Source organism: Coenobita brevimanus, chromosome 115, assembly GCF_032717465.1.
Source record: "Coenobita brevimanus isolate Jiangsu-jjx chromosome 115, ASM3271746v2, whole genome shotgun sequence".
NCBI lineage: Eukaryota > Metazoa > Arthropoda > Malacostraca > Decapoda > Coenobitidae > Coenobita > Coenobita brevimanus.
This window is the reverse complement of record NC_137068.1, coordinates 4787291-4813054: the sequence shown is the minus strand read 5'-3', so window position 1 is coordinate 4813054 and position 25764 is coordinate 4787291. Positions and strand designations below refer to the sequence as shown.

At 40.9% G+C, this 25764-nt stretch overlaps 1 protein-coding gene across 1 annotated transcript in view; it reads left to right on the top strand.

Annotated features, from left to right (window-relative positions):
• Nucleotides 1-25764, top strand: part of emb (exportin-1 emb) — a 92288-nt gene that overhangs the window by 31563 nt on the left and 34961 nt on the right. Inside the window, exons 6-13 of the mRNA XM_080286984.1 lie at nucleotides 1402-1508; nucleotides 10992-11222; nucleotides 12374-12493; nucleotides 13380-13508; nucleotides 14502-14657; nucleotides 16372-16563; nucleotides 17112-17315; nucleotides 18677-18950. Of these exons, the coding sequence (XP_080143110.1) occupies nucleotides 1402-1508; nucleotides 10992-11222; nucleotides 12374-12493; nucleotides 13380-13508; nucleotides 14502-14657; nucleotides 16372-16563; nucleotides 17112-17315; nucleotides 18677-18950 (1413 nt within the window). The remainder of the gene's footprint in view (nucleotides 1-1401; nucleotides 1509-10991; nucleotides 11223-12373; nucleotides 12494-13379; nucleotides 13509-14501; nucleotides 14658-16371; nucleotides 16564-17111; nucleotides 17316-18676; nucleotides 18951-25764) is intronic.

Genomic DNA, 25764 nt, shown 5'->3' with positions numbered 1-25764 from the left:
ACCAGGTGAAGGCATACCTCTCTGGCACCCCAGTTGCTTTGCTTCTCAGAAGTGAACTCTGCTCACAGCCCATTTAACTTTTTTGAACTCTAATCACCCTTTTATTTTGATGTACTATCTTCTCAAGCATGTGACCATCACATATTAAAGTTTATATTGTAATTATATTGTTGTATGTGAGAAAGCAAGGTTTGGAAGTTGAAGGTAATATTCTAATTATGGTATGGAATGTGAGATTGCAAGGTATGGAAGTTGTTGAAGGTAGGGATTGAGGTATCAAGTTGATTTAATGAAGTGTGCATAGAGAAGCATGTAACAAGGGTTCTGTATCCCTATTTAACTTGATAATTAAGGGAATGACTGGCTTGTGTGTTTGTGTGAAGCGTATTGCAAAGGTAAAAATCTGTTTTGTATGTACAGATGGTTTAGGCTGTGACCTATTTCATTGGGCATGCTATTGATAATTTGCCCAGTATTATTATTTCTCTTCTTTTTTAGGTCATACTTCACCCTATTTCTACCATCCACATCCATCCACCATCCAATCCTACATTGCCCCATGAGGAGCGTAGGAGCCCGGGGCTAGGCTTTTGGTCTCGACATTTAAGATGAGAGTGACCAGCCTCACTCATCCCTGAGTGGCATTACATGAGCAATCAACCCCAACCATCCCTTGGATATAAACCTTCATCGGCTCAATCCGACTGGAGCGTAATAATTACCCACTAAACCACCAGGTGCCAAAATTTGGCTATTTGGTTACCACCCAGCGTAGTAAATGGTTTCCCGGTGTACAGGAAACCATTTGGCTTGTCACTCAGTGTAGAGTCACCCACATATTTCTAGTTAGAAATAAAGGTTAAGATGATGAAAATTAAAATAATTGATCCATCTGTCCATCCATCATCCAATCCTATGCTGTCCCATGAGGAGCATAGGAGCCCGGGACTAAGCAGATTGGTCCTGACGTTTAAGATGAGAGTGACTAGCCTCACTCATCCCTGAGTGGCATTACGTGAGCAATCAGCCCCAACCACCCCTTGGATATAAACCTTCAAAGGCTCAATCCGACTGGAGTGCAATAATTAACCACTAAACCACCAGGCGCGATAATTTGGTTGTATGTTTACCACTCAGCATAGTAAATGGTTTCCTGGTGTACAGGAAACCATTTGGCTTGTCACTCAGTGTCGGGTCACCCATAGGCAGAAGGAAGAGGAAAGAATGAAGGAAAGAAAGACAGAAGAGGGAGTGTAAAGTCACCTGTAGGCAGAAGGACAAGGAAAGAAAGACAGAAGAGGATGGAAGGAAATTGATGTGTGTATGAAATAGGATTATAAATAGTAGTGGTAATAAGTATTAAAATGATAGAAGTTATAATTGTATTTCTTCTTATTCCAGGCATCAAGAAGTACATTGTCAGTGTAATCATCAAACTGTCCAGCACACAAGAATCTCTGGACCGAGAAAAAGTATACTTAAATAAATTGAACATGATTCTAGTTCAGGTAAGTAAACTTTTGAGGTTACTTAATATAAACTTCATTATTTATGTTAATTTAAACTTTTGAACAGTTGTTTGAGATACAAGGATTTGGCACCTGTCTTTTTCTGTTTGTAGTTGTCAGATTGAGATCAGCATGGTGGTGGTGTGAAGCACATAAATTTCGATGTGTATATTTGTTGGCTGGAAAAAGGTTTCAGAGGCCTGATTGTTGCAGATGAGAGAGTGGTCCATTTAGCTGGCAATTTGTGTATTTTTGGTCTACAAGGAAATTGAAGTTTCAAAAATGATAATTTTCATGCCATAAGCATGAATAGTGTTAGAGGTAGAAAAACATTGAGTGAACACAACTCTTACATAAAACCAAGAACTTTCTGAACAGTGATATCCTTTGACTTTGCTGTACAGTAATCCGTCGATTATCCGAATGATCCATAACCTGGATGCTGTGATATGGCTGTATTAAACCATTATATGTAAATTTTTCCATTTTATCAGGGCAAAATGCTTGCATCCAGGTGGGAATTATGACTGTGCAAACATGTCTGCCCAGGCAGGAATAGCCCATTGGTGCTGCACTGTCTGGCTTGGTAGTTCACCCAGTGTCTGCTAGAGCATGCTTGCCCCTGCCTTAGTTCCCACTCTGTGACCCTGTTTTTCGGATGCTCCGTACGGCTCTTTCTTGGACGAACGTGGTGGTGACCCACCTGTTTCAGTTATTGCTATTCCTCTCATGCATTCTTCCTCATTGAGGACTCAGACTGTGACTAGATTCCTTAGAGTGTGTGCCACTGGAACACATGGGATTTACTGTGCAGTGCAGTAGCATCACCAGCCACAGCCACAGCCAAGGAGCAAGCAAGTTAATAAACATTTTACTCTAGCTTACTGTAGTGTATCATGATTATATTTGATTCCGTTTTGCCATTATGTTTTGTGTGCCCACTGCATTCCCCCCCCCACTGCAAGGTGTGGTTCTTCAGTGGTGATTGCTTGTCTGTTGTTGATGTGTCTGCTTGACTATGGTAATTGCTTGGCTGCGGTTTATAGGTCTGCTTGACCAGATGGAGTTGTGTAAAAGAGCAGGAACAAGTGTTGTACAGTGTACTGTAGTGACCTTTTACAGTGTTAGGTTATGTACTTACATGACAAATAAATCAGATGTTTGGGGAATAACCTCCCCGGAGAGTAGCTAGAAAATTTCTCAGTACAGAAAATTACGTGTGGTTAGTGGCGTAAATCCCCTGTAGTCCAGTGACAGGAGGTGATGCTACACTATTCCTCTGCCACTGCTTGACTCACACTCCATCCCTCATCCAGTTTTCGAATAATCTCCTGCATCTTTTCAAGGAATAGGATATTCCTGCTCCGCTTGACAGGTGGAGGTGCCTTTTTTTTTTTTTTTTTTTTTTTTTTTTTTTTTGTGTCCGACTCTGGGCAAAGGCTTCAGAGCCTATTGCTTGGGGGCACTGACCTATCCCAAGGCCCAGTAGTCCTCCTACACCTCCACATGTCACCACTTCGGCGCTAACACCCACCGTCCATATTGAATACATGCTAGGGCTGTCTCATACAGGACTGGTGTATTGGTATTAGCGGGGGTACTTTTATGACATGTCGGCGGGTCATCTGGTAGATCAGGAAAGTCTGCTTTTAGGAAATTCAAATCCTCAAACTGTTCCCTGCCCCAGCCGGGATTCGATCCTGGGACCATTAGGACCGCAGGCCGCCTCTCTACCGATTCAGCCACTCCTCCCCCTGATGTGAAGGACACAGATGACATAACAATTGACAGACTCAGTAGTATGCACAGCTGCCTTGTGGCATACTGTATTGGAAGTAGAGCAGCAGCCATGGGGGAGGAGGGGACTGACACATTGTCATCCATTTTGGGACTAGATACACGAGGAAAGTAGAATATGAAACGTAGTGGACAGAAGGTGTATGCATAATTAATATTGAAGTAAAACTAAAGATACGGACGTACAGGTAACAAATTAAAAAGTTAATTTCCAAATTTGGCAACATCAAAAGCAGTGTTTTGGTAATGAGACTTATGGCAGTGTTTGGGTGCGGGACTGCCACTGAATGGCGCAGATTGTGAATTTTGGGTTTCCACATGTTTTTTTAAAATTTGCCTCCATTTACTGTGATGACTAATAATGCTTTCCAGATGATATGTTGACAGATATTAGAGATTTTACACCATTTTGTTTTTAATTTTGTTATCACCTGGTGTGGGTTTTAAGAGAATGTTCAGACTGGTGGAGTTATGCATAGTTTTCATTAACCTGTTTGCTGCAGTCATGACTCGGTATGCAGTGGGGCTACGTCAAGTGAAAACTTACTGCATACTGGTTTATTGTGTATCGATGTTTGTTTAACATGAGTTCAGTGGGGATATGTTAAGTGTCAAGGGCCATGTACCTTAAAAAGGGGGGGAGGGGGCTAGCCCTCAGTTTCCTCAGTAGTGCCACATTTTCCACAATGGGTAGGATCCTTGCCAGACTTTCCAAGTCACAAGTTTCAGTATTTCACACACAAAATGTTATTACTCCACTGCACGCTGCGGTGTTTTTTTTCATGCCCTTGCACTGTTATTTGGCTACAGCAATGGTGCTATAGTGACTGAATGCACAAAACAGAGTGAGAGAGAGACGATCATAGGGACTGTAAACACGGGGAGGCCATCTCGTCACAAACATCTGACTGTCGGTTTTTGCAAGCGGTACCACAAACAGACGAAATTGTTGTTCTTAGCCACCACAGTTATCATATAAGTGAATTTCATGATCATTAACCTGAAACTGGGTATAACGTTTGCTTCATTGTTCTGTCAATTTATTGCATACCAAATTGTTGAATAGAGAGTTGTGACTACTTGAGGTTTATGAGGCAGATGAAATAGTCTGGTTGTGATAGTAATAGATTTAAGTATATATAAAATATAATTTTAATAAACAAAATATGGAAGAAATTTATAGCCCTTTTGTTTTATATGTTGAACTGGGTAAAACACTCCCAGTGTTGTGATAGAAGTAATGCTTTGCTTTCTCATGATAATACAAATAAAGCTAAGTGGATTAATATAACAGTTAAAATGTTTGTATATACTGTACAGTGACTACAGTAAACCCTCGATATAACAAACTAATTGGGGGGAGGGGTGGGTCGCTATGTCCGATGGTCATTATTAACTGAAGGATTACCGACCCAAAGTTGCTATATCTGTGGAGTTGTTTGATCCTGCTTGCACAACCACAACTTACTCTATGAAGTTTCACATGGAGAATTCAATGGTTTATGTAGTTATACAGTACATGTACAGTAAATCCCATCCTGTATGAAGTTGTACATATACATACAACATCTACAATAAGAATGCCGGCTGCCACGTGAACTTCCGCTGCATACACCGAACAACGGTCACTATATCCAACAGAAGTTCGCTCTGGAAATGGTGGGTCGCTATATCTGAAGTTCACTATTAACCCCTTAACCGTGGGGCGTCACTTTCGTGACGCTTGGGAGCATGGGATCATACCGCAAGGCGTCGCTTTTGTGATTCTGTGTTATTTTGAATTCACCCGGGCTTCCAAGTGGGGGCTTGTATCATCTATCAGTACTGCCAATGTCCAACACTAGTCAACACTCCTAATCTCATCTGTACTCCCATCCATTGTTGACAATTTAGCCATTTCTCCCCGTTCTTGACTCCCCTCCCTACCCCCCCTCCATTACCCTATCCTCTCGCCTGCCTGGCCATGCTACGCTAAGTAAATCTTCCCTGGAATTTTTCACTGATTTCATCCATTGAAATAAGCCCTATGCCCTATTCTTATACCAAATAATATATACAAGAAAGAAATAAGGTAAGTGAGAGTGCCATACACCTGGAATTGGCTAATTATCACCTGACAACACCTCACATGCACTCGTTCGCTAATTTTCGCTGTTTATTTCCCCTTGAAATATGCCGGATAATCTATTTTCGTAATAAATGTATATATAAGGAGGGAAGGGAGAAGCCTAAGTGATATTTACATTCACCTGGAACTACCTAATTTATAATGTATTGTCTAGATTTCCTGCCAATCATTTCACTGCTATAAAGTAGCTGTGTCAAGAGGCTAAACGTTGGCAGTACTGATTTCCCTAGGTAGGCCACCACCCCGGCCCACCCTTATCAGTTCACTCTCATCTTCCAGTGTGGGGGTACGTCTGTTCGCTCTTGCTAGCTTCAGGGATTTTTCACCCCCATGCAAAGGGCCCTGTGACCTTTACCCCCTACTAAATCTTGTGTGGAAAGAGGTAAAGGGCTGACAATTGATAAAAGAGTGACTACGATCTTTCTATTGAGTAAAACAGTGCAAGTGGAATTGTAAATAATGTATAAATAATGTGTAAACATCAAGTGAAAGTAATGAATGTAAGTATACGTGAACAGTGGAAAATAGTTTTATAAGTTACTTCAAGTGACAGTGCATAACATAGTGTAAATAAAATAGAAATGTAAATAACGTAAATAAAATAGAGAATGTAAATAGAAATGTAAATGAGTAGTATTATAAGAATACGAGTATATACCCTAGGAGTAATGAAAGTAAAAGTTTCACTCTAGCATGTCTGAATACTATGAGTTATGAGAGTGAAATTGAAAGTGACATTCACTCTCAATGCTAGTATACAGGACGAGAAAGTGAATGCTACGTATTTTACTGAAAGAAATTGAATCCCTACAGTGACAATAAACTAATACTATTGAAGGAAACTTATGGATAAAGACTGTAGATATATATGTGTTATATAGTAATAGAAATATAAAGTGTGAGGGGTTTTATGAATAATAAATGACAGAGTACCAAGAGCGAACTAGCGCAAGTTCGACGGTCAGACGCGCTCGTTGCTTTCACAGTGTTTTTTTTTTTGGAGTATGGATCCCAAACTACTTGAAAATCATAGAGTAGTGTTTATAGTGTTAATATCTGGCTGTGGTAATCATATTACGGGTTGTCGGGAAGTGTAAAGTGGAGACTTTGTTACCCAACTTCAGAGGTCTCCACAAGTCCTACGGTAACCGACGAAGGCTCAACAAACATTCCAGGAGAAAGCTGAAGGTATGTGCCATAAGCATATTTAATTTTAATATTCTTGGACTAATAATTGATTTTTTTTCAAATATTTTTTGAGAGTCTGTCGGAGCCCGAATAACCCCGCGGCACACGCAAAACATTGGTAAACATGCCCGCGGTGTAGGGGTTAAAGGGTTTGTTATGTCGAGGGTTTACTGTAATTTTGAAGCCTTTTCTTTTCATAGGCAATTCTTGATTTAGAATTTGCAAATCCAAAAATCTAAGTTCATTCAGCTCCTGCTGATGATAAACAGCTTTAAATAATTACTCGGGGACAGTCATTGCATATTCAAGTACCAGCAGTTACACATGATGCAACTGTGTGGCAGGGATCAGTACAGGAAAAAAAAAAAAAAAAGCTGTCAGCCAAACATGATGCAACTTTGTGACAGGATCAGTACAGGAGGAAAAAAACAACAACTGTCAACTAAACATGATGCAACTGTGTGACAGGATTAGTACAGAAGAAAGAAAAAATTCAACTAAACATGATGCAACTTTGTGGCAGGACCTATACAGGAGGGGAAAAGACAACTGTCAGCTAAACACTGTACAACTTTGTGACAGGAACAATACAGGGAGGGAAAAAAGTAATTAAACATGGTGCTATTGCATGACAGGATCAATACAGGAAAAAAAAAAAAAGCCAACTAAACATGATGCAACTGTTTGACAGGATCAATACAGGGACAGACCTAACCATCATCTGAATATAATGTAAGTGTATGACAGGATCAGTACAGTGACAGACCTAACCAGTAACTAAGTGTGATATAACTATGACAGGATCAATACAGGAAAACTCCAGGCATTGCAGGAAGTCCTACTTGTACCAGGGGTTTAACAGATCTTAACCTGACACTGTGTTAAGAAATTTGTTAATAAAAAGGAAATGTATAATGAGGTACATCAAAAATAGTCCTATAAATCCCTCTTTTATCATTCTTTTTCTGTGCCTGCCCTCCTCTCTTCCTATTTCTCCCATCTTTCCTGTCACTTCTTATTCCTTTTCTTTCCTTTACAGGTGGCTTTACATTGAGTGACAAGCCAAATGGTTTCCTGTAAGCCAAGAAACCATTTACAACGCTGGGTGGTAACCATATAACCAAACCATACGTGCTCCCTACGTGTCAACAAGTGGGTTGGTGGAGGATTGGTGTCCCTCCCTGTAAAACAACTAACTCAGTGTCAAATGGCCACCCTTTATGGGATTGTGGTGTCTGGCAATAGATAGATAGATAGATAGACTTTCTTTCCTTCATTCTTTCCTCTTCCTTCTGCCTATGGGTGACTCTACACTGAGTGACAGGCCTAATGGTTTCCTGTTACACCAGGAAACCATTTACTACGCTGGGTGGTAACCATATAACCAAATTATGGCGCCTGGTGGTTTAGCGGGTAATTACAGCGCTCCAATCAGTTTGAGCTGATGAAGGTTCATATCCAAGGGGTGGTTGGGGTTATTGCTCATATAAGTGGGCAATGAGAAATCTTGGCTTGGAGGAGTGGCTGGTTAGGGTGGTTATGGCCATGTATGTGGGTGCTCACACCCAGGTGAGAGTGAATGGAGATTTGAGTGATGAGTTTTGCCACAAGGGCGTGGGAAGTAATTCCATCTTGTGCGGTGTGTGTGATAAATGGGTGCATAAGAGATGTAGTGGTATCAGAGGTAGACTGCGAGATAATGCTGATTTTATGTGTATGCGTTCCGGGGTGAGCAGGTGGAGATTGTCAGACGTGAAAGGATTGAACTTGCAGGTGAATCTCTTGAGTGTGTGGAAGAGTTTTGTTATTTGGGAGACATGTTGTATGCTGGAGGTGGGGCTGGAGCTAGCTCTGTGGCTAGGGTGAGAAGTGGTTGGAAGAAGTTCAGGGAGCTCTTGCCTCTCCTGACATTGAGAGGGCTCTCCCTACGTGCTAAGGGGTCTTTGTATGCAGCATGTGTTAGGAGTGTAATGCTGTATGGCAGTGAGACCTGGGCAGTGAGGGAGGAAGATATTCGCCGGCTCAGACGTACAGAAATGACAATGATTAGGTGAATGTGCAGTGCGTCCCTGCGTCCATGGCCTGGAGGGGCTGGGTTTATAATGGAAGAGTTGAGAGGTAGGATGGGACTGGAGTGTACAGTATTGGTGTTGTGATGAGGAGAGGTAGATTGAGGTGGTTTGGACATGTGGAGAGGATGGGGGATGATAATTGGGTGAGGAAGGTGAGAAGTGTTAATATTGGGGGTGGGGTTATGAGGGGTAGACCGAGAAAGACGGGACGAGGTCATTAAGTGTGACCTTAAGGTTAAGGGACTGAACAGGGAGGCTGCAATGGATCGTGCAGCATGGAGAGCCGCCATTAGGTGACCAAGGCCGACACATGCAAGCATGTAGGAGCCTTTAAAAACGAAAGTAAACGAAACGAAAAATGAAACGAACGAAACGATAATGCCACTCAGGGATGAGTGAGGCTGGTCACTCTCATCTTAAATGTCAGGACCAAATTGCCTAGCCCCGGGCTTCTTCGCTCCTCATGGGGCAACGTAGAATTGGATGATGGATGGATATCCATATGAGATATATTGTAATTAAAAAGGTTGAGAACATGAACAAAGTTCAAGTAAAGGGTAAGGAATACTGTATTTAAATCATGATAACTGATTAACATTCAGATTATATGATTTAAGTTGTTTTAACTTGAATCATAACAATGCATTGCATAGAAAAGACTGAACAGGAAATACATAGTGTATAGCCTTTGTTAACCTGTGGCCTGCGACTTACCACATACGTGTCTGCTTGGGACATATAACCTGCCTTATATGAATGGGATTTTTGACAAGGCACTACAAAGTTTCCCTCAGGAGCAGCAGCATGGGATATTAGGCTTTGTTCCATTTCTCATCCCTGCCTCCCACTTTAGCCTAGAAACAAAGTGGGAGTAGCTACTACAAATGAAATTCTGGCACATCTTGATCCACTTATTATGGCAATAGGACCTGAGAAAGGCTGAAACTGTAAAAAAAAAAAAAAAAAAAAAAAAAAAAAAAAAAAAAAAAAAGGTTACTTAGGAAAGAGAGGGAAAAATGAAATGAATTATTCAGATGCTGATTGTGTGTGTGCGGTGTGTCAGGGTGAACATGTAGATTGTTAGGCATGAAAGGAGTGATCTTACTGGAGACCCATGAGTGTGTGGAAGAGTTTTGTTATTTGGGGGACATATGTGCTGGAGAGGTTGGAACTAGCTCTGTGGCCGGGGTAAGGAATGGTTGCAGGAAGAACAGGGAGCTGTTGCCTCTCCTGACATTAAGAAGGCTCTGTCTCTGTGCTAAGGGATCTTTGTATGCAGCGTGTGTTAGAGTGTATTGCTGATTCGTTGGAGACCTGGGCAGTAAAGGAAGAGGATATTCATAGGCTCAAACATACAGAAATGACAGTGATTAGATGAATGTGCTGTGCATCCTTGAATGATGGGCCTGGGAGGCTAGGATTGCAATTGCAGAGTTGAGAGGAAAAGATAGGACTGGAACACATTAGTGTTGTGATGAGGAGGGGTAGAATGAGATGGCTTGGGCATGTGGAGAGGGTGGTGGATGACATTTTGTTGCAGAAGATGAGAATTGCGAACATCAGTAGTAGGGTTGTGGGAGGCAGACCGAAAAAGACTTTGGACAAGGTTGTTGAGTATGACCTCAGGGATGAGGGACTGAATATGGATGCTGCCAGTGGTCAAACAGTGTGAAGAGCTGCCATTAGGTGATCAAGGCCAACACATGCTAGCATATTGGAGCCTTTATAAATGATCCAGTACAAATAGATGGTGCTTATCCCTTCTGTGGTCAGGAGGGCCTTTTATATGTTGCACATAATAAACTTCATGGTGGTAGGTGGGGGTGCTCACCATCCACTTGATGTAGTGCTGCTCTTGGGTGCCTGCCCTTTCCTCCCTTCCTTCCTTCCTTCCTCTTCTGTCTTTCTTTCCTTCATTCTTTCCTCTTCCTTCTGTCTATCAGTGACTCTACACTGAGTCACAAGCCAAATGGTTTCCTGTACACCAGGAAGCAATTTACTATGCTGGGTGGTAACCATATAACCTAATTATGGTGCCTGGTGGTTTAGTGGGTAATTAAGGCGCTCCAGTCAGATTGAGCCTGTGTAGGTTAATCCAGGGGGTGGTTGGGGTTGATTGCTCAAGTAATGCTACTCAGGGATGAGTGAGGCTGGTCACTCTCACCTTAAATGTCAGAACCAACTTGCTTAACCCAAGGCTTCTATGCTTCTCATGGAGCAACACTGGATTAGATGATGAATGAGTGAATGAATAAATTTCATGGCTTGCCAGTAATTATTTTCTTTTTCTCCCACCAGATTCTAAAGCGAGAGTGGCCAAAGAATTGGCAGTCGTTCATCCCAGATATCGTTGGAGCAAGTAAAACCAATGAGTCCATGTGCCAGAACAACATGGTGATACTCAAGCTACTCTCAGAGGAAGTGTTTGATTTCTCCACAGGGCAGATGACTCAGACAAAAGCCAAGCACTTGAAAGATACCATGTGCTCAGAGTTCCAGCAAGTCTTTCTGCTTTGTTTATTTGTTATGGTATGTAGCTTTTCTGTTTTACTGTATTTCAAGGGTAAAATAATGTTTGTATGTCATGATGTTCTATTTGATTAGCTGGATAAATGGGAAGATGTGATACGTATTGTATTGTAATGGTAGGCTAACGTGCTTAAAATGAACTGACAGGTCTACTATACAAGTTTAAGTCATATTTTACTGGTTCTGAAGGACATTTGATCCATGGCCAATGAATATACTTACTTTCACTTGCGAATGACATACCTTACCCGGTGTTACACACTTTGGTGTGTGTGTGTGTGTGTGGAAGGCTTTAGGAAAGCAGAGTGAGAAGTGTTTGTGGAAATTGTCATAGTGATTGTGATGGTGTTGGAAAACTACTGCTTCACTGCCCCCCTCCCCCCACTGTGGGAATGACCTGAAATCCTAATGTCATTTATCAGTTACCATATGAAATCAGACCTGGCTGTAAAATCATTATTTGATGATGCAAAGGTATTAACATTAGTACCTAAGAATAAGAGCATTAATATTGAATTATAACAGAATTGCACACCCTCGTTAAAAGACGAGAGTGTGTTTGAAATGTACATGGCATAACGATTGAACACATATCCAGTCTGTAATAACATTGATTCAGTGGGGATGTGTTTTTGGTCAAGGATCACCTACCCAAGAAAGTCTGAAAAACAGGTTTCCAATTCACCTCAGCTAGTAGTTATTTCACTTCACAGCTTCACTTGCTGCTTACCACCAAAAAGGCCTTAAAAATTTGCTCCCAACTCCTCTGAGCTGAATTAGTACCGCAGCTATTTCACTTCACTGCACTTCAATTGCTGCTTCAGCTCCAGCACTATACTATTGTTCCGTCACTGGCATAACACCTGGTGAGGACCAAGTTTGAGTGCCCATTTTTGAACAGACAGATGACTGTAAGCTTGATGTTGGCAATTGTCTAGGTGAAAATACCAGTCTTACATTGACTGATGTGGTTTCGTACAGGATCAGAATGATTTTATAAGTGAATATGCAGTCTTATGTTGAAGAAAAGATCCTAAGGTTTTCATCATAGTGTATGCGATTTGTTCATGCCAGTTTATCATGTAATGAGGGCCTGCTGTGTATAAATTTTTGCAGTTTATTAGGTGATTAATGTGTTGTTTATTTGCCAGGAAAACTCACAGAACCCAACACTCGTCAGTGCAACTCTAGAAACCCTGCTCAGATTCCTTAATTGGATACCCCTGGGCTACATTTTTGAAACCAAGTTGATCAGTACGCTTATTTACAAGGTAAGCACAGGATAGGTATCAAATAGGTTTGATTTGTAAGTAAAATAAGCAGTCTGAACCAGTTATATTGTTCCACATTTTTTCTAATAATTGGACACTGAGTTTTGGGGCTACAGGAAGTTGAGAATATCGTTATTGATAATTTTTGTAGTATCAGAATAAATTGCTTTCAGAATAAGCCGTTTAGTGTAAAAATTGCTTTGTTATGATATTGGGTACTTCTTGAACAACAGTGCTTCAGTTTAGCAGTATATAAGGAAAATATGACATGCTCAAATGCTGAACTTGTGGATAATCTTCACTGCTGTACTTCCCCCATTTACGGCAAAATGGAACTTAAGATTATTCTGCCAGCACTTGATTTTATGTTAAAGTTATTTTCACATGATATTCATCTATGGTAAACATGATTGTGCTAATGCGAAGAAAGTTGTCAGTGTCAATACCTTCAACTTCTCTGTAGTTTGGAAGTTGCAAGTGGCTAATTTTGAAATACCGGGTAATCTTCTGAAAATTTTGCCGGGCCTGGGAGATTGCTCTGTTGGGTTTTGATAATTATTGTTCAGTGTCTTGTTATTTATCATGAAGTGGATCGATATTCCACAGTTGAACAGTACTTACTTCCATCGTGAATGCTCAGTTGTAACGAGATTATTACAAGAATATTGTACTGATCATAAAGAAGTGTCACAGAAAGGTTGTTAACTGGTTACAGTGAGAAGTTATGTCATGCTGTTTTGAGTATACCGTAGTTCCATACTGTTGTCTGATTCAGTAAGGTTGACAAGCAATAGTTACAGAGAAATCATTTTAATATTTTAGAATACATCTTTGATGTATACTGATGACTGCCTGTATAATGTTTGTTTTATTTTTCCCCTTAAAGTTTTTAAGTCTGCCGTTGTTCCGGAATGTGACTCTGAAGTGTTTAACTGAGATAGCTGGTGTGGCTGTCCCTTCATATGATGAGTCCTACATCATGATGTTCTCACAGACCACAACACAGTTGCAGGAGGTAAGAACACTTCAACACTCTGTGGACCATGTAGTGTAGCTTATTTTATTGATACGGTAGATTGTGGCTGCTGTCAGACAGTTTTATTAAGCAGTAGGAAGACCTCTTGTTGTCAAGGGATAACTGAAGGCTATGTCTCTCCTAAGCTGAATAAAATTGTACGAAAGGAAGTTAAAGGAGTAAAAATGGCAGTTTAAGAAGCTTTATGCATTTCTTTAGTACCTTGAATCTGGTAATACATTTCTAATTTTATTCTTGTTATATCCAGATGACTCTAATTGGGTTGGGAGAGGTTTTCAGACTCAAGGGGTTCAGTATTTCTCTCTCTCTCTCTCTCTCTCTGTTTTGTATCCTTTTGGTATTGGGGTCTAGACTTGCCTGTTGCTCTGTATATATTAGACTTGTCTAACCCATATAATCAAAAATAATCCCATGCTTCCTCTTAAGGAGTTCACATATTGTGGTTAGCCATGGTACGGGTGAATTTTCTATAGACTGGGAGCTCAACTGTGTGTCAAAGTCTGCAAATTACTTTTTGGAAGTTGCTACATCCCCTTTCCTTCCTTCATTCATTCTTTCCTCTTCCTTCTATCAATGGGTTACTCTACACTGAGTGACAAGCCAAATGGTTTCCTGTACACCAGGAAACCATTTACTATGTTGGGTGGTAACCATATAGCCAGAGTATGGCATCTGATTATTTAGTGGATAATTAAGGCACTACAATCAGATTGAGCCTAGGCAGGTTTATATCCAAAGGGTGGTTGGGGTTTACTGCTCACGTAATGCCACTCAGGGATGAGTGAGGCTGGTCACCCTCATCTAAAATATCAGGACCAACTTGCCTAGCCCCGGGCTTCTATGCTTCTCGTGGGGCAACATGGGATTAGGTGGTGGTGGTGATGATTATGATGGTGCTAGAGCTGTTGGGGGTGTGGAGATCTCAAATGTGTTATAAGATTTGTAACTGTTCATCAAACACTTTACTTTCAGATGCTGCCACTAGAAACAAACATCAGAGAAGCATATGCTAATGGTCAAGATGCAGAGCAGCAGTTCATACAAAATTTAGCCTTGTTCTTGTGCACTTTCCTCAAGGAGCGAGGTTCACTTGTTGAGAGAAAGCAGTTGAGTGATGCTCTTCTCAAGGTAAGATATAATCCTTCATTACATATATATATATATATATATATATATATGTATATCCCCTAAAATTGACATCTGTCATGAATGTTGAGTTACAGGAAGTAAGTACCACAAGAAATAAAGGGGCCTTATGGGAAGGATGAAGAGTTGTAGGAATGTCTATAACTGTGCCACATTGAACAAGCTGTAAAATAAGTAAAGTCTAGGCCAGGTTAAGGTGAATAGAGTACAATACAGTAATCCCTCCACTGTCCGATGTAATAGAACCAAAGGCACATCCGGATAGTGGGCACCAGCCTCCTGGACTGGTACTTCTGGACCCTAACCCAGCCTAACTTTGAAAGCCACCTAAATAACTCCCTACCGGACATGCATAGCACCTATTTAAACCTATTTGAGACCCTATTCACACCAATAATGGACATAAAGCATGAAATAAATGAAAAGGAACCAAAGAATGAGGAACTAGAAGTGACTGTACCTCAGCCAGGGTACTAACATCACGTTTGTGACTTCCTTTCTAAGGTTTTGGCAGTGGTGAAAATGCTCTTGAAGCACGTACAGTAATCCAGTGTTGTGCTGCACTTCATTGTTTGCACTGTGAGTTATAATTGTTTAACACTGCACATTGTTCTTAACTGCACCACTGCAGTTCTAACCGCCAGTTTAAACTTCCAATTTCCACTCCACAGTTGATCCATTGCATTCTAAGTTCAAATTTCTTAACACTGCACAACACTGTAAATTCCCATGTGGTCTAGAGGCAAGGTATTGCAGTATATTCACTGTTTATTCACAAAAAATGAGCACGTGTGGCTTCCATTGAGATAAGCATCTATTCACAATCGAAGTTAGGGAGTAACTGTTGATGTCGGAGAAACAGAGTTGCCAGATCGCAACGGCCACATTACCAATCTCCTCAACTTTCATTACCAAATTTAACTTTTCATTACCAAATTCGTAAAGCTAGCATTTATTCTTCACTAAATTTATATACAAGTGGAAATACATGTAATCACTCTCCTTATAATTAACAGCATGTTGATTATTTTCACGCTATGTAGGGTAGCAGGTTAATCAGAGAGAGCAAACAATCCATCATCTCCATCCTGTGTATCCTCATACATGTGAAAAATCCATTTGGTAATGCATTGTTCTGATTCATTACTAAACAAATTTTTCATTGCCAAATTGGCCCACATTTGGTAATGAAAAATTTGTTCAGTAACCCTGACTGGGAAGGGGGGAGGGGGGAGGAAGGAAAGGGTGAAGAGGCCGTGATGTAAACCAGCTGTTCAGTGTCGCGCGGCAATTTCAAATTACGGGTGGGAAAAAATTAGGATTTTTGGGGGATTTTTTTCTTTTGGCCATTTTTCGGTTCCGATGGTCCAGGCCCACAATGTCCGGAAAGTACAGGGATTACTGTATGTAGTTTCACTCATTACCATGTGCTGTTTCTTATGGTTAAACCATAATGGCCATGATGGTAAATGAATCTGTTTATACTCTGAAAAGCACACTAGTATCCATTATTGCCTCAACAAATGCTGACCTCATTTTCCAGACACTTGGTTCCCATTATTTTACTCTTCAGTTTTTTGTCTCATTTCTGGTCCTCTTATCTAGTCCACATATACTTTCAGCATCCCACTTTGTTAGATTGTTCCCCATTGCTACAGTCTGATGGCACTATTTTAACGTAATTCTCCTCTTTCAGGCTTTACAGTACCTGATCCTGATATCAGAAGTGGATGATACAGAAATCTTCAAAATCTGTTTGGAATACTGGAATGCCTTGGCATCTGACCTGTACCGTGAGTCACCATTCCTTCCGCCCACTGGTGCATCACCCCTCTACCTCCCCAGACCGACCTCTCGGCGTCAGTTTTACCAGCCCATCTTGACTAAGGTGAGAATCATTGTTCTCCTAAGACTTAAATTTGGCTTAAAATTACCATCTCCATTTTGAATGCTAATTTATAACAGATTAACTTTAGAATATAGTATATATATGTCACTAAGAAGGGCTCTCAGTAGAATGTAGAGCTGTACTGTTGTTTTTATCTGTTGTTGAGTTATATAAGCTGCAAAAGGGTGAAAATCTGAGCCAAGCTAAGGATGAAAAGTTGCGGTATAACATATCCTCTGGTTAGTCCACCATAACTGTAGAGGTTTTCATCCCTTTGTGCCTATTTTCTGTCGTTTGGTCACAGAATTTGATAATAGTTTGGCTGTATATCATTTTTAAAGTGAGAAGAATTACCATACTCCCGTAGATCATCCACCTTCACTCGAGGGAGATTTTTGTCTTGTTGCAGCTTATTTTCTGTGTGTGTGTGTGTGTGGCCAGTTGCTTTCCCTTTAACATTATTATGTGTGCAATAAACTTCAGTCACTCCTGAGAATCACACTTCATGCATGTCAGTTTGTTTATAATTATACCTTTTTCACCCCCAGGTGCGTGCCCTGATGATCAGCCGAATGGCCAAGCCTGAGGAGGTACTAGTTGTGGAGAATGAGCAGGGTGAGGTGGTGCGGGAGTTTATGCGGGATACAGACTCCATCAACATGTATAAAAATATGCGCGAGACACTCGTTTATCTCACACATTTGGACTACGGTGACACGGAACGCATCATGACCGAAAAACTGGCCAATCAGGTGAGTGAACCTGTGGATATGCCCAGTGGTATCAAAATTGTGGCTAAATCTGGCATCATTGTAAATGTATGAAACTGTACCTTTTGTAAGGAAAAATGAACCCTTTTGCAAAGACACCTAAATGGTAATAGTAGATAGTGCTATTTGATTAATGAACTACATATATTTAGATACATTTTGTTATGTTTTGCATGAACTTATAGTTTCAGAGAAATAGCTGAAGTAGGAAATTTGCTGAATAAAGTATGTTTATGGAAAGAAAGTGCCTGCTTGGCCTTTCAAGTAATTGTTATTGCTTCTTGAGCACTGTACCTAGTGATGGGGAGCTGTACAATATTTGAGGATTTTGCATCACCTCTTCCAAAATGATGTATTGTGTACATTACACCCTAGCATGGTGCAAGAGAGGAATGCTTCACGTGATCGCACTGATATACAGTTACTGGATGGCTTTGCTGCCCAGTTGTATGATCGTCTCTTATATCCCTCAGTGAAAGGAGGATAAGGGACTGCAGGAAAATAGCATCTTCAGCCTGTAGCCCACAGGGTTCACATTCAGAGGAACCTGGGGCCACAAATCACCACCTCAGTATCCTCTTGTATGTTATTGATGCTGAAGTAGTAATAACAAAGGTATATGAATAACATTGAATGTCAAGGTGCAATAAAGAAAATAGATTTCTGAGGAAGAGGTGTTACAAGGCCTCCTATGCCACGTAATGTGTAGCCCCATACTTGAGAGGAAATTAACCTTGCTAATCAGATGACAACTTTTGGGAGTTTATTTGTTACCCTCATGTGATGTCATTCAGCATAGGAAAGATTTCTCACAGTGAAAGGAATGGTGAATGATGTATAACCCTGCCAGGTTCAAAAGTCTTCTATAAAATTGTTTGAAGGTAGCAAAAGCTAAATGAGGAATACATCTCTGGATTGGGGAGATCAATTCCATTCTTACTTATTATATTGATTTGCTAGTTACCCCCACATACAGTTGAACTGTTAGTGATGTCACAAAGTCCTTTGAAAATCAGTGAACCTTGATGTCACTTCTTAGTGTGATGTTCAGTTGCAGTTGAATGTAAACATTTTTAAATTTTTTTTAATTCCTCCCATATTTATAACAAGGACTTGTTATTGCTGTGGTCCCAGGTTCATCTGAGGTGTGAACCCAGTGGACTGCAAGCTGAAGTTGCCCTTCCGAAGCCCACCATCCTCCTCTCAGGGGATGGGGAAGGAGTTGAGGGATGCTTGTTTAAATGGGTAGTGGAGCCGCCCAGTTTTATCAGTACCACCACATGGAGGCGTCCCTCTCCAGCACCATAATGAGGACTAGCGGTAACAAACTATCATTTGTACAGGTAAATGGAAGTGAATGGTCTTGGAGAAACCTGAATACACTGTGTTGGGCGGTGGGATCCATCAGTGGGGCCATGCCAGAGGACGACGAGAAGCGCTTCCTTGTCATTGTGATTAAGGACCTGCTGGGCTTATGTGAACAGAAGCGAGGCAAGGACAACAAGGCCATCATTGCCTCAAACATCATGTATATTGTGGGACAGTACCCACGGTTTCTGCGCATCCACTGGCGCTTCCTCAAGACTGTCATCAATAAGCTTTTTGAGTTTATGCATGGTGAGTACATATTCCCTGTGGTTATTTTAGTATTTATTTTCTCAGACATCATGTATAATAAAGCAAGTACCCAAGATTTCTGTAGATTCACTGACACTTCCTCAAAGCTGTCATCAACAAGCTATTTTGACTTTATGCATGGTAAGTAGTTGGGCTGTGTATGGGCTGTACAGTAATGTTTGTAGGGGAGTATCCATGGTTTCTACAGATATGCTGGTGCTTCCTCAGGGCTGTAATTAACAAGCTTTTTGAGTTTATGCATGATGAGTAGAAATTTCTGAGATTATGTATGGTAAGTATACATTCCTTGTGGTTATATGAGATCTGTCTAAAAAGAAACAGAACATTTTAAATAACACACCAACTAGCAGCCATATCATGATTGCGATGAGAGTGCTGTGTGCCGATGACTTTCAGCTTCAGTCAAACACAAGCTACATCACTCCATGTCACTTAGTCATCGAGGTACATGCCCTTGTGGGAACGTGTGTTTGTGCACTTGACGATTTGTTGCCAGTTGAACAATGAAGGATCTTGAAGAGCAACAGGTTTGTGTGAAATTTTGTTTCAAATTGGAAAGAATATTTACTTTCTGAAAAATGTCATAACAGGTGATGAAATGTGGGTGTATGGCCACACAATCGAAGGGAAAAGGCAGTTGTCACAGAGGATTGTAACATTGTCACTATGGGGGAAGGGGAGCACGTCAGAGTCACTGTGAAGTTGATGTTGATTGGTTTTTTTATTGGAAGGGCATTGTATATCATGAGTTTTTTCCACACAGTCAGACAGTCAATAGAGAGTTTCACATGGACATCCTGAAGCTTTTGAGGGAGGTTTTGTGAAGGAGGCCTGAGGCATGGACAAACTAGCCCTGGATGCTGCGCCTTTTATGTATATATATATCCATCCATCATCCAATCCTACATTACTCCTTGAGGAGCGTAGGAGCCCGGGGCTAGGCAGTTGGTCCTGATGTTTAAGATGAAAGTGACCAACCTCACTCATCCCTGACTGGCATTACGTGAGCAATAACCCCAACCACCCCTTGGATATAAACCTTCACAGGCTCAATCCGATTGGAGCACAATAATTACCCACTAAACCACCAGGCGCCAAAATTTGGTTATATGGTTACCACCCAGCGCAGTAAATGGTTTCCTGGTGTACAGGAAACTATTTGGCTTGTCACTCAGTGTAGAGTCACCCGTAGGCAGAAGGAAGAGGAAAGAATGAAGGAAAGAAAGACAGAAGAGGGAGTGTAAAGTCACCCGTAGGCAGAAGGACGGGGAAAGAATGAAGGAAAGAAAGATAGATGAAGATAAAAGGAAAGAAGGATGGAGGAGAGGACAGGGCAGACACCCGAGAGCAGCACTACATTAAGTGAGTGGATGGTGAGCACCCCCACGTACCACAAATATATATATATATATATATATATATATATATATATATATATATATATATATATATATATATATATATATATATATATATATATATATATATATATATATATATATATATATATCTATCTATCTATCTAATCTATTGCCAAACACCTCAATTCTGTTTGGGGTGGCCATAAACAAATCGCCTCCACGTCGCCCTGTCCCCCGCCATTTCACTGCCCTGCTCCCAACTCACACCCCCCTCTCTCATATACCTCTCCATCTCATCCTCGGCCTCCACCACACTCACATACACTCTCTTCATCAGTCTCTCACCCTCCATCCTCTCCACATGGCCAAACCACCTCAGTGTGTTCCTCATAACGCTTCCTATCACATCCACATCCACACCACAACGCTCCTTTATATCCTCATTTGTCAGCCTGTCTCTCCATGTGACTCCACAGGCCTCTCTTAAATAACTCATTTCCACTGCTCTCACTCTTGACTTGTGCCCATCCAACAACGTCCAAGCTTCACTTCCATACGTTAGAGTTGGTATCACAATACTGTCATGTAGTAACTTTTTCACTTCCATGCTCACTTCCCTGTTTCTTATCACTGCTTTCAAAGAACCAGCAACCTTTCTTCCCTGCTGTACCCTTACACACACTTCACCCTCCAAACCTCCATCCTTATTCATCACACTACCCAAGTACTTAAATGTACTCACATTTTCCAATTCCTCACCAGCCAACCTCGCTGTACATTCACTGACTTCACCTTTCTCAAAGACCATCACTTTACTCTTCCCTACATTCACATTTAGATTCCGTTTCTTATACACTCTCCCAAACTCATCCACCAAGCCTTGCAGCTCCCCTTTGTCTTCACTCAACAACACAGTATCATCTGCAAACAACAGTACAGGGAGTTTCCAGACACTATCCTCTCTCACCAGGGCCACTCCAACATCCACTACCCCACCTTGTACCTCTTTTATTACCCCATCCATGTACAGATTGAACAACCATGGAGACATGACACATCCCTGTTTGAACCCAACTTTCAAAGAGAAAAATTCACTTAGTTCACCATCCACACGCACTGCAGCTTTAGCACCATCATACATACTCTTCACAGCATTCAACAACTTCTCATCTACTCCATATATTCTTAATACTTTCCACAATCCTTGTCTATCCACCCTGTCATATGCTTTCTCCAAATCCATGAAAGCTGCATGCAACTTCTTTCCATTCTCTAGAAACATTTCCACTAAAGATCTAAGAATGAATATCTGATCTACACAACTCTTCCCTTCCTAAAGCCTCTCTGTTCTTCTCCAACTAATTCCTCTGTTCTTTCTCTAAGTCTGTCAATAAGTATCCTACCTTACACTTTTCCTATTATACTAAGAAGACAAATGCCTCTATGATTACCACATACTTCTTTTTCCCCTTTTCCTTTGTACAAGGGAATAATTATACCTGACTTCCAATCCTCAGGGACTCTACCTTCCTTCCAGGCCAATCTGCACATCTTCCACATCCATTCTACTACTATCTCTCCCCCATGCTTCAGCATTTCACCACACACTCCATCAATTCCTGGGGCTTTCCCCGATTTAACTTTCTTCATTGCTTCCACAACTTCTATCCTACTGATTTCTTCCTGTCTTCTCACCTCCCTCCTTCTCCCAGCCATTCCCCAGCCACTTATACTCACATTACTTCCATCCTATATGTTCAGCAATTCCTTAAATATACATAACAGGAAGGAAAAACAAATTAAAAAAAAAAAAAATAATAATAATATTAATCTATACACCCAGATTACTGGCGGCTCCATTCATAAATGGAGGACACACCTTCTCATGTGTTGCTCTTTCTCTGTGACTTTTTGGTGAAGCTTGAGATAACTGTTGTCCCCCAGCTGCCCTACTCCCCGAATTTGACCCCTGCAGACCACCGCCCCCTCAAGTTGAAATACACAGTGAAAGTTTGTCGATTTCAGATGATAGAAGAGATAGGAGAAAATTCACCAAGTGCACTGAACACACCTTCGCTGATGCATGTGTATGTCGATGACTAAATCCAGAGTCACCAGTATAGAGCATTCTTGTTGTGATCACGATACAGCTGCTAGCTGGTGCACTGTTTAAAAAGCTTGGTTTCCTTTTGGATAGACCTTGTATAGGCTAAGTCGTCTTTGTGTCAGATAGTGTGCAGCTATGTCGTAAGCCAGTACACAAGGTTTCTGCAGAATCACTGACACATCTTAAATCTGTCATCAACAAGTTTTTTGAGTTTAGGCATAATAAATATATGTTCCATTAGCTATATCTTTATATGGGTTATTTACACAGGTCTGCCACGATATACAATACCCCTAGATGCGACACCCCAACTTAACAGTGGGGGTAGGAATACTGTACCACTATACCCTGCCTAACGATGGCCAAACCCCAGTTAATGATGGGTTTTGATTTTTTTTTTACTGATTTTGATGATATTTTAGACTAAAATTGTGTGTTTATGTTGATTTATAAACTGTTTTTAGATTAATGTGTTCTCGCCATATGTGGGGTGAACATTGTCATTTAGGGGTACAGTTTACTAAGCCTGTTTTTTTTCCAGACTTATATTTGACAATTTTCAGATTTTATTTGTTGGCTTTAGTGAGTTATTTACAGGTGTTAGGCTTAGGTTAGCTACTTTTACAACTGTTAGGCCTTTTAGATTGGCTTTAAACTTTTTAGGCTCACTTGGGTGGGTTTAGGACTTGTTTGGGGGGAAGCCCAAGGCTGAAAAACACGTCACATTACATTACGTGTTAAATCTACCCCGATATACGATACCCTGCCTAACGAAGAGTTTTTACCTAACCAATTGCATCGTTAAACCGGGGTATGCCTGTATCATCTCAGTTTTTTCATTGTCTTACTGATTAAAGAGGCCTAGATGGAAGAGCAGGTTGAAAAGTGAGAATGGGAGAACAACATTGTAAAATGCCAGTGGGACAGATTCTGGTTCAAGGTTGATACTGCATTGAAAATATTTTTCAACCCAAGACCTGTGTCCTGCCTTGCATGAACATCTCTGAGGACCTGCAGCCTACCTCATATGAGTGAGTAGTATAACAATGCACCACATAGTTTCTGAAAGTAGCAGTGTCATTTATATTTTATGGCTCCTTAGAGTGACTTTTATCTCCCATTTCCACCACCCTTGCTTGTGGCCAGATGTACAGTAACACCAGATAACATGAACCAAAGTTACTCATTTCTTATTAGGTTTGCCGCAACAGAACCATCCCAGAAAGGGCAGCCATGGCTCAGAGCTTTAGAATAGCCTACAGTCATATACAGAGTCACTAGGTGATACTGGAAAAGAAACATGGTAAAAAAAAAAAAAATAGCTTACCATGTGGGTATGGCAGCATATCATGCTAACTGGCAACCCACCCACTACCCCTCCCTGCCACCAGTTTATCATGTTTGCACCAGAACAGACTCTGTCATTATGCATGCCACATCTCACTCGTTTTCTGCAAACCACCCTACCACCACCATGCCCTCAGAATTGCACCTATGGCTCCCATGGCCCTTCAGGAGCAGTTAACATCCATTGAGGGAGAAGAGGAGATGCTGCAGCAGCAGCAAGAGAGTGGTGTGAAGGCAAAATGACAGAGTAAATATGTAAATGAACAGTACATTATCAAATTTAGACACCATTTGGTACTGAAAAACCCCCGTGAAATTTAAGTCATCCAAATTTAGGTGGACTTCTTATGGAGGAAGATAAATTAGTGGTAAGGGTAATCAGTGACAACACAAACAAATAAGATAATTGCTTTTTTCTGTTTTTCTCTTCTGACTCCAACCTTTGACAATGGAAACATTCCAAACAAACTTGTAGCTTACCTTTTTTCACCACGTCCCATCAATATGTCGATATTAACGGCCACCCCATTTAGGATTATGGCATCAGGCTGTTGTTAGATAGATAGCCCAAATGAATAATTACTTGCAAGTGGATTTTCAGTAAGAACATAATCAAGAGGTCATGTGGCAATGTTAAAAAATAAAAATGTTAAAGCTGAAATGAGTCCATCAGCTGGAGCCTACAGGCATCTCCCAGCTACTGCTTTTATCAGTGATTGATCACTGCCTCATGTGGTTGTATCTTTGCCTCTCATAATTTTTGGTTATCATTCATTAGCTTTTATTTTGGCTCATGTTACCCAAGCATAATTTTTTTCTGTGAAACATGACTTGGTAATTCAGTAAGTTTTTTCATGTCCTCTTGAAAGAAGTCATTATCCACTAGGTTAGGATCATTCATCCTGGTTTGTGTCCGGTGGCACTTAAATACGTTTTGTAAAAGAATGAATCCACAGAATGTGCATAGCCGGTACTTCACTTGATGTCTTTATTACACTCCTCTTCAACATTACATTGCCTGATTTAATGAAATGTGTGATATATAACACAGCTCTTCACGTATTGTTTTGGTGCACGCTAGATAAGGCCCTAAGCATCTTCATTTGTAACTGAAAGGATACACAGAATGCATACAACTGGTATCTGCACAACCATTTGCTCAGTGTCTTTATTTCACTCATTTTCAGTGTTACTGTATATAGTGTGCAATGTACAACGCTGCACTTCACGTGTTTTGGCAGGGCCAGAGCGTCACTGCATGCATCTGTGACCCACATTAGACCACTTCCTTGACTACGTGAACAGCTGACATAATACTCGCTGTTAATGATGCAACTCAGGCTTTATTTCTGTCTTTACGTACCTGATTCTGAATGATGAAATTTCAGTGTCAGTACAAATAAGTGTAACTGGAATCAGTTCCTAACTTTAATAATGAAAATCTATGGTGAAATTTCAATGTAAATATGGATCTATCTATCTATCTATAGCCCGACGCCCTAATCCCGCAAAGGGTGGCCGCAGACAAAACGCCTCCAAGTCGCTCTGTCACCCACCATTTGACTACCCTCCCCCCAACTCACCCCCCCCCTCCCTCATATACCTCTCAACTCCATCCCTTCACCTCATCCTCGGTCTACCTCTCCCTCCCTCCACCTCACCTACTGTACATACACCCTCTTAGTCAGTCTTTCATTCTCCATTCTCTTCACATGTCCAAACCACCTCAGTGTATTTCTCCTAATCTCAACCACATCCACATCCACCCCACAGCGTTCCTTCACTTCTTCATTCGTCAACCTGTCCCTCCACGTCACTCCACATGCTCCTCTCAAGTAATTGTAACAAATCAGTTCCTAACTTTTATAATGAAATTCTGAATCGTCACAGAAAGAGCCATCATTCCATGAGGATTTAGTGCAAATAGCCAGTTCAGCACAAATAATGGTTATGATCTTGTCACATGATCCTTTACTAT